The sequence below is a fragment of the Achroia grisella genome, unplaced genomic scaffold (assembly GCF_030625045.1).
Source record: "Achroia grisella isolate CSIRO2021 unplaced genomic scaffold, CSIRO_AGI_Agris_v1 utg109, whole genome shotgun sequence".
NCBI lineage: Eukaryota > Metazoa > Arthropoda > Insecta > Lepidoptera > Pyralidae > Achroia > Achroia grisella.
The window spans coordinates 2,987,222-2,997,389 of NW_026712573.1; the positions used below are offsets into that span (position 1 = coordinate 2,987,222).

The 10,168-nt window shown below is 34.3% G+C and overlaps 1 protein-coding gene across 1 annotated transcript; it reads left to right on the plus strand.

Moving 5' to 3' along the window:
* Nucleotides 1-1,131: 1,131 nt before the first annotated feature.
* On the plus strand, nucleotides 1,132-6,222 carry LOC131848156 (uncharacterized). The gene has a single exon (XM_059197924.1). The coding sequence runs from the start codon at nucleotides 1,132-1,134 to the stop codon at nucleotides 6,220-6,222; it is 5,091 nt and encodes a 1,696-aa protein (XP_059053907.1).
* Nucleotides 6,223-10,168: the final 3,946 nt, after the last annotated feature.

Below are 10,168 nucleotides of genomic sequence, written 5' to 3' on the forward strand. Positions count from 1 at the left end.
TTCAGCAATCCAACATCGCTGGTTGTTTTATTTATTCACACCAAAGGACGCTGTAGTAGTCCAGAGTTTAGTGTTGGGTTGTACATTTTTTGGTCCAAATTCGAGCCGAATGCCGATCTTCCCCAGTATTAAGTGGTAATATGGCGGAAGATAGAACCTAGTAGGGGCAGTGGTTCGCTACTCGGTTTACAATCGGAGGACATCGGAGTTGCTAAGCGCTCAAGGAGTGAGCGAGACAGCAGATCTGAAGACGGCGTTGGAGTGAGAGGTCAGAGGCGAGCCAACGACGTCACGGTAACCTTGAAATGTCACATGGTGTGACAAGTGCAAGTGCAGTTGCAGTAATATTGTTGTGGTGTGAGTGAAACGGAAAATATTGTGAGTACATTTAAATTTATTTACGGAAGTTACGCGAAATTGAACTTTCTATTTGAGAAAAAATAAGGTTGGAAGTTATATGGACAATAATAATTTAGAAAATAATTATTATATAACATTTAGTAAAATTTGTAACACTTAATAGTTTTAAGAAAAGAGTTGATACGGAGAACCTATGTCTGATTTTTTATTTATTACGTTCAAACACTTGTAAAATTCTTAACTGTAAAACTGAATTTAGAGTAGTTTATAGTTTGAATTTTAATTTGTATAGTAATATGTCAGGAACATAAAATAATTTGCTGAGTTTGAACATTTAGGAACTTAGTACAATTATTTTCATTTGTATTTTTTACTTAAAAATTGACCTTATTATATTTTTATAGTTTGAAATTTCAATTGAATAGTAATAAACCTACATAGAATAAATTGTTAAGTTTATAAATTTAGGGACATTTTCTTTATTTGTTTTAGAATATTTTTTATAGATTCGATTTTCAATTGTGTAATAGTATACTGGGAACATATAATAATTTGCTAAGTTTAAAAATTTAGGAACTTAGTACAATTTAAAACTTATATTTTTTACTTTCAAATTGAACTTAGAATATTTTATAGTTTGAGTTTTCATTTGTGTACTAGTATATCGGTGACATAGAATAATTTACTAAGTATAAAGGTTTAGAGACTTAGTACAATTCTTGTTACTTTTAACTCTTTAAAATATAATTGTAATTTCTGTAATTAAATAAGATGGAAGGTTTATTGAATTGTCAAAGAGACAATTTTAATAGAATATCAAAGGCACAAATTAACTTTAAAAAATCTCCGAAAGACCGAATAACGGAGTCATATGTAGAAACTAAACTGGATAATATAGAACAGTTGTGGGTTGAGTTTCTCACTACACATCAGCAAATACTTAAGGATTATAAGTGGGAAGATGTACAACGTACTTTTTATGTTAAAGATGAAATATATGACAAAACTGAAGAAATATTTTCTGATTATAAAAGCACACTTAAAAGATATTTAAAAAGTTTTAATGAAAATAAAATTAGTAGTGGTGATAAAGATTCTGGTTCTTCTAAAGCAGGCAATGGGTCCTCTTCTGCGGTAAAACTTCCGAAAATAATTATTCCGCAATTTTCAGGAAAATATACGGAGTGGTATTCCTTCAGGGATTTGTTTATTTCTTTGGTTCATTCTAATAATTCAATAGATGATGTACAGAAGTTACATTATTTAAAGGGGCATTTGACCGGAGAAGTGGAGCAATTAATTAGACATGTTCCGATTACTTCTGCAAACTATATACAGTGTTGGCAACAGTTAGAGAATAGGTACAATAACAAGCGATATTTGGCAAATTGTATTTTAAAAAGATTGTTTAGCCAAAGATCATTAGGTAATGAATCCGCATCAGTTTTAAAAGAATTACTAGATACTACAACTGATTGTATACACGCGTTAAAAAATTTGAATATAGATGTTAGCACATGGGATATTATTATAATACACATTATAAATTATAAACTAGATCAGGAAACACGCAAACAATGGGAATTGAAAATATCAGCTGAGAATTCAAATGAACTACCCACTTTCAATCAATTTTCAGAATTTCTTCAAAGTAGATTTCGGGCTTTAGAATGTATAGAACCAAAACAGCGATCTTTAATTCCTAGTAGCGGGTCTTATCCTAAAACTAAAACTTGTATGCACGTGGCTAAAATAAATTGTGAATTCTGTTCGGAAACGCATAAATTATGTTTCTGCAAAAAATTCGCAAAATTAGATTATACTCACCGTTATGAATTTGTAGCTAAAAATAGTTTGTGTTTCAATTGTCTTGGAGGCAACCACTCTGCCAAGTTCTGCCAGAGTACTACTATTTGTAAAGTTTGTAAACGTAGGCATCACTCTCTCTTGCATCCACAGAAAAGGGACCATTTAGAAATTTCAGGTTCTGGTAATTCAACAAATAAAGTCGAAAGTAAAGATAAAAAAGTAGATATAGATAGTGGGGAAACATCTAGTAATATAGTTTCATGTTTTTCTGCTGGTCAAACTGCAGTTCATAGTCAAGTATTGCTTGCTACCGCACTCGTTCAAGCTGATACTCAAAACGGGGAGAGTCGGGTTATAAGGGCGTTACTGGATCAAGGTTCACAAGCATCCTTCATCACAGAAGCGACTGCTCAATATTTGGGGGTAAAGAAAATTCCAGTACAGGGAACGATATCTGGTCTAGAAGGAAATAAAAATGTAACTGCCAAATATATGGTCCAGCTGAAGATACGCTCACGCATCAAACCTGAAATAATTATCATGGTGCAAGCATATGTACTGAAAACAATTACTACTTTTCTACCAAATAAGAAAGTAGTTGAATTGGATTGGTTGGATTTAAATGAAATACAACTTGCAGATCCTCAATATCACACTCCAAACAAAATCCATATTTTGTTGGGAGCTGAGATATATGGACAGATTATTGAAGATGGGGTTAAAAGAGGACCTCATGGTACACTAGTGGCACAAGCTACGTCGCTAGGATGGATACTTTCTGGTACAATAAAGGAAGCATCATTTAGATCAGTAACTAATGTTACAGCCTTGCATTTATGTACGCATGAGAATGATTACCTTAAAAAATTTTGGGAAATTGAAAGTGATCCTTATACTTTAAAACGAATCTTGACAGAAGAAGAAATACTCTGTGAACAACTATATAAAGAAACTACAAAACGAGACAGTGAGGGACGATATATTGTCAAACTCCCATTTAAGTCTGAAAATCTGCAATATATTAACGGAAACTCGAGAGATATAGCTACAAAACGATTGAAGAGATTAATGGTGAAATTAAATAGAGATGAGACACTGAAAGAAAAGTATACAGAGATTATAAAAGAGTACTTACATCTAGAGCACATGGAAAGGATACCAGAAACAGAAAAAGAAAATAGATTAAGTTTCTACTTACCTCATCATGCAGTGATAAATAATGCCAAAGATACAACAAAGGTTCGCGTAGTATTCGATGCTTCTGCAAAAAATGAATATGGTGTATCATTAAACGAGTTATTAATGATAGGGCCAACACTTCAGCCAGAGTTGCGCCATTTAATCATGCGGTGGAGAATATATAAGATATGTTTAGCTGCTGATATCAACAAAATGTATCGGCAAATTAAGGTGTACGAACAAGATGCAGAATTTCAGCGAGTACTATGGAGAGATAATGAAAATGGAACAATTGAAGATTATAGATTAAAAAGACTTACCTTTGGTACGGCTGCTGCTCCTTATCTAGCTGTAAGGACACTGCAACAAGTTGCATTAGATGAAGGCGATAATTGTCTAAGTGTAGTTCAAAGAGTAAAAAACGACTTCTACATGGATGATCTTCTGACAGGCTGTGATACTGTTGAAGAAGGTGTTATTATTTATCAAGAAATGAATCAACTATTACAAAAAGGTGGCTTTCAACTGCAAAAATGGATGACTAACAGTGAAGATTTGTTAAATGAAATAAAGCAGGGAAATGAACATGCACAGGAAGGGTTGAAGATAAAGTTAGATGAAGTAGTTAAACTTTTAGGACTTACCTGGAATCGTTCAGCAGATACCTTTCAATATTCGGTGAATCTTCCTCCGGTGTCTGGACCTGTAACAAAAAGAAAGATTATCTCAGAAATAGCAAGATTATTTGATCCGCTGGGTTGGGCAGCCCCTAGCGTGATTATAGCAAAGGTATTAATTCAGAAGCTTTGGATCTTGAGAATTGATTGGGATGATGAAGTTCCAAATAATATAATTAATGAGTGGCATACTTACCGCACAGGCTTGTCGGAGCTAACAAAAATTAACATACCGAGATGGTTCGGAACTAAATTCACATCTTCACGAGTCGAGTTACATGGCTTCTCAGATGCGTCGAAGATAGCATATTCAGCAGCCGTTTATATACGATTAACAGACGAACATGGTAATATCCATGTCACTTTGGTTTCTGCTAAGACCAAAGTCGCGCCAATCAAACAAATTTCAGTCCCTAGATTGGAATTGTGTGGTGCCGTATTGGTGACACGTCTTTTGGTCGAGGTAGCTGAAGTTTTAGGCATCCCTAAAAAAGACATTCGAGCCTGGACTGACTCTACGGTGGTTTTAGCGTGGCTTAATAGCCATCCAAGTAAATGGCAAACCTTTGTTGCCAATAGAGTGTCCGAGATCTTGTCAACTTTAGATTCTCAACAATGGGCACATATAACATCAGGACAGAATCCTGCCGATTGTGCGTCTCGAGGTGTTAGTCCATCAGATCTATGGCAAAATACAATGTGGTTTAACGGACCGGAGTTTTTACATAAACATGAGGTGCATTACAATAAACCAAAGGATATTGCAACACATTTAGAAGAAAGTAAAGTACACCTAACAGTCACTGAAACTACACTTTGGGATCGATACAATTCATTGACAAGATTAATTCGAGTAATATCATACTGTAAACGTTTTTTAAATCTACGTACCGGACAACAGCGACAGAGTACTACTTTTCTTTCAACACAGGAATTGGCGGGTGCTTTAAAAACTTGCATAAAAATTTGCCAAAAACAAAATTTCCATGAAGAAATAGCTCAGATTAATAAAAATATAGAGTACAGTACAGTTAAGGGTCCGCTGAAATCGTTAAATCCGTTTATTGATAGTTCTGGAGTTTTACGAGTAGGTGGGCGACTTGAAAAATCACAACTCAATTTAGATGCTAAACACCCTATATTATTGCCAAAAAATTCACCATTTACAAAACTTATTATTGCTGATGCGCATACGAAAACTTTGCATGGAGGACCACAACTTATGTTGTCCTTTATTGGGACTAAATATTATATTTTGAGTGCGAAATATTTAGTTAAAGCCTATGTTCGCAAGTGTGTTAAATGTATTCGCTACTCTGCAACTACTTCTACTCAATTAATGGGTCAATTACCTACAGCTAGAGTATCTCCAGGAAGACCCTTTCAGTGTAGTGGTGTTGACTATGCAGGCCCTGTGAATGTTAAAACTACAAAGGGTCGCGGTTATCATTCTACAAAAGGATATATTTGTCTATTCATATGTATGGCCACTAAGGCGATACATCTTGAGTTGGTTGGAGACCTTACCACACAAGGGTTTTTGGCGGCTTTTAGACGTTTTGTTGCTCGCAGAGGTTTATGTACAGATATTTGGAGCGATAATGGAACAAATTTTGTTGGCGCCTCGCGCGAATTACGAACTTTGTTCGCTTCTGAGAATAAAAAAATTTCAACAGAGGTAGCCGAAATTCTAGCCACACAAGGTACTACGTGGCATTTTATACCACCACGCTCTCCTAATTTTGGAGGGTTATGGGAAGCCGGGATAAAATCTACCAAATTTCATCTAAGGCGAATAGTTGGAGATTTAATTTTAACTTACGAGGAATTGTCCACAACTTTAGCACAAATAGAAGCGTGCTTAAATTCACGTCCACTATCCAGAATAGACTCAGAACAGGATACAATAAATGTTTTGACACCAGGGCATTTCCTCATCGGAGGACCATTACTAGCTCCTACAGATTACAACTTTGAAAGGTCCAACATATCTAATCTTCGTAGGTGGCAGTTGGTTCAAAGATTGACGCAAGATTTTTGGAGGCGTTGGTCTCAAGAATACCTTACACGGTTTCTTCATCGGTATAGGTGGTCACATCAAAAACCAGAACCTGACGTTGGGGATGTAGTTTTAGTAAAAGAAGACGACTTACCTCCTTGTCGATGGTTGCTCGGAGAGTGGTTGCTAAACATCTAGGCATGGATAACATCACTCGGGTAGTCACTATTAGGAATCAGAATTCACTAATTAAACGCCCCACTTCAAAGTTATGTGTACTGCCTATTACAGAGTAAATTGTTATTTTTTTTATAGTGTTAGTGTTGATTTACTCATTTTTAGTTAATTAATTATTTAGTTTATTTTTTTTAGCCCTACTATCTATAGTTTAATTGTTTATAATATGTTATTGCCCTACATTTGTTATTACGTATCCATGGTGGGCGGCTCCAAGTGTGAAGGACAAATCATGTCCTTGGTGGGCGGAATGTATAAGTTTGTTATTTTATATAGAAGCTTTAGTACTCGAGCTACATACTAGATGGCGCTGTGTTAAAAGTAGACGTCGATATGGTTTCGTTGTATTACTGTGTATATATGTACGCCATTTTATAAAAATAAACCCTTTTTTAAGTTCAGCAATCCAACATCGCTGGTTGTTTTATTTATTCACACCAAAGGACGCTGTAGTAGTCCAGAGTTTAGTGTTGGGTTGTACAATACTTATTTAGTTTATTCAATAATATTTATATAAAAAAGAGTACAAAGAAATGTAAATACATATACTTATTTCGTATGACGTACCTTCGTGTAATTGCTAGGTGTCATGTATTTTACATGTCCAGTTATGTCTCATATCATTTAATCGATGTATATTCAACCTGGACCTATATATATGTCTTTTTACAGATATCCCTAACCCAAGCCAAAAATTCCAACTATAATAATATATTCACTAGTAAAATATGTCCACGTACAGTTTCTCTGCTTTTGCGATTTCGTTAAATGTTAGACATTTTCCAAAGAAAATAATGAAAAGGTCTCTGTATTTTTCCATAATATTGACTGCGATAATACTCGTATGGCCAATATTATATTTGGAGGCTTTGGGTGCGCTTGATTGATATTGCGGGAAATAGGTACCAACCATATCAGTCATCAATCAGTTTTGTCCTTGGCCGTGGCAGATTAATGATGTACGGCCGATCAGTGAACATTTTAGTCATTTTATTTATTGTTGGCTTAATAATATTGTGAAATATATACAGGATTCATAATACTATATTTTGATTGAGATTATTCTGTTGATGTACTGACATCAACAGAATAATCATTCCTCTTGTCATTTAAAAAAAGATAGATAATTGTAATAATTTATACTTATTCAACAAAGAAATAAACAGTGAGTGGGAATTTTATTGTTTGTTTGATAGGCAAATAAACTATAAACAAGTTTTTTTTTCGGACAACTCTAATGCTGCTGATCTTTACAACGGATGATAAGAGGGGCGTGCAGATGACACTCCAAACCTGCGGAATGACTTATGGAGCGGTTGAAAGTCAACTCCCTCCTAACGGGTACGATTTTAGTCTGAGGGTACTGTTAGGGGTTCAAACCTCAGCTCATGCCGTCTTAATTTCGATCCCCGTTTGAATTATTGGGCGGGAGATCGATCGGAGGGGCACAGATCCAATGCTTCAGTTTAACAATTTCTTCACTGATGTTACGTAGTATACGGCCTGTGTCAGATTTAAATAAAATGAGGCATATTATTTTAATTTAAATATAAATATATTGTTTCAACTTATTTGTTTACACAGACTGTATACTATATTCATATAAAATATGAGTATCTGGGAGTGGGTGGACCACTAGTGAATAATAATTATGACATATACAATGGTTAAAAAGATATTAAGGTTTAAGGTTAATATATATATACGGATACTTTATCTAATTTAGGAGTGTGGAGAACAAGACAGATTCTAACTCAGGTTATAATATAGTAATATTATATATATATATATATTATTTAACGAAAGTCAAGTCTCGTACTTTATAATTACATAAACATGACCTAAGCTTATGGTTGAAATATTGTTTAACAAATTAATGCGTGTTCATTTAGCGCCTTGTAATATTCGCCGCGGTATCTAATCAAACTATCTAACTTAGAATTTCTGTCGTGTATATACGAAATATTGGATACGTGTGGCTCATGTAGTTCCAGAGACATTAATTAAAGGAGCCTGCCAGCACAAGAAGGCGTCTACGAGATCAGACGAGCTACTACACATATCCATTATAAAAAGATCCCTCCAGCGTCTAGAAAATTTTCGACGACCAAAGAATGTCTAGTGGCTCCAGAGCTCTGGTTACACTGGGAAAATAGTGATACACACTTGTCTAATAGATTAGTTTAATTATAACACGCTCTTAATAAATGACACTAGGTTTAGTGAGCTTGGTTACAAAATTGAGTATACCCGACTATAATACTTACTGCACGTATATAATGTACATGCATTAATTAGAATTAGTTAATTAATTAATTAACAAATTCTATAAGACCTATTTCTAATAGGTCTTATAGAATTTGTTATTAATAATCTTATATATAAAATTCTCGCGTTCCCATACTCCTCCGAAACGGCTTTACCGATTCTCATGAAATTTTGTGAGCGTATTGAGTAGATCTGAGAATCGGCAAACATCTATTTTTTATTCCTCTAAATGTTAGGGGTAGTCCACCCCTAATTTTTTTTATATTTTTTAGGCAAATTTTTTAGTTTCTATTTTTTTATGATACAACATACTAAAATACATACAATCTTAAATTTTCACCCTTATATCATCAACCCCTATTTTTTTATAGTGTTATTAATTTATATGGCAAAACAACGTTTGCCGGGACAGCTAGTATCTATATATTTATACAGAATTTTATTAGAAGTAATTGAACTGATTGTGGTTATGTAATTGAAATATGCACATAAAATGGTGTTTTTATCAATATTTTTTGCAATATAGAAAGGACATATGTTTTAATTTTTCATACAATATAAAAAATATAACGTGTCGTAGTAAACATAGTGGAGAAATACTAACATTTTTTAACTACTTTAATAAAGTATTATTGAGACAAGGTGAAAATCACATAAAAATATATAAAAAAGAATTTCACAATTGAGTAAAAATATGGAGAAGGCTTTAAAAATGTATACATGTATACAATATAAAAGATATATACAAAATGGGTTGTGTAGTAGTAACAAGCGTATTTTACATGTCGTGCCGTTGACAAATATCAGAGTACTGTCATCGATCAGATCCGTTGAACTGGAACTGAATTGATGAAGCATTTTTCGCAATCGACTCCACACAAGGGTTGCCACCCTTAAAACACTTACACACCTCCTACAATTCTAATTTGCCTCAGTTTGAAATTCAATAAGAATTAAGATAAATTAATTTAAGATAAAAATGCCCCGTATCAGTCAATAATCTCATATTTGTATGAAGATCTTCGTACGGCTTTTTTATGTAATTAAAATAAGGTACATATATTACATAATACATGAACGGAACTACAAACATCACGTTATCATGTGACACCCGCCATACCACTCAGAAGTTGCCACTGCCGTCCAATTCAAACAGGGATCGAACTCGCGACGGCCCGAGCTGAGGTTCGAACTCCTAGCGGTGCCCTCATACTGGAGGCCTTCAGCCGCTCCATAAATAGTTACACGGGTTTGGACTGCCATCCGGTCCGGTGAAGCTATAAAGGACTGCGGTCAATAACATTAGAGTCCGTAAAAAAATGTACAGACTATGTCTAGTACGGTTGGCATCCCTGCTCTACACATAGTCCGTTGTCTGTCGAAACGGCGACGTATAATATTCTATGTGGAGTTACACCTTTATTCGCATCATCAAATTGAGTGTAAACTAAACGCATCGTGGTTTGGAATATTGGTCGGCTTATCTTTGTAATTTATATAGGTAATATTATATACCGTTTTCTATAGATATTTTGCAGAGTTACTAAAATATTGGTGACATATGAATACTGTGGTATCTAATCATAATACATATTTGTATATATATATATGGAAGTTAATAAATACTTTACTTTTAGTT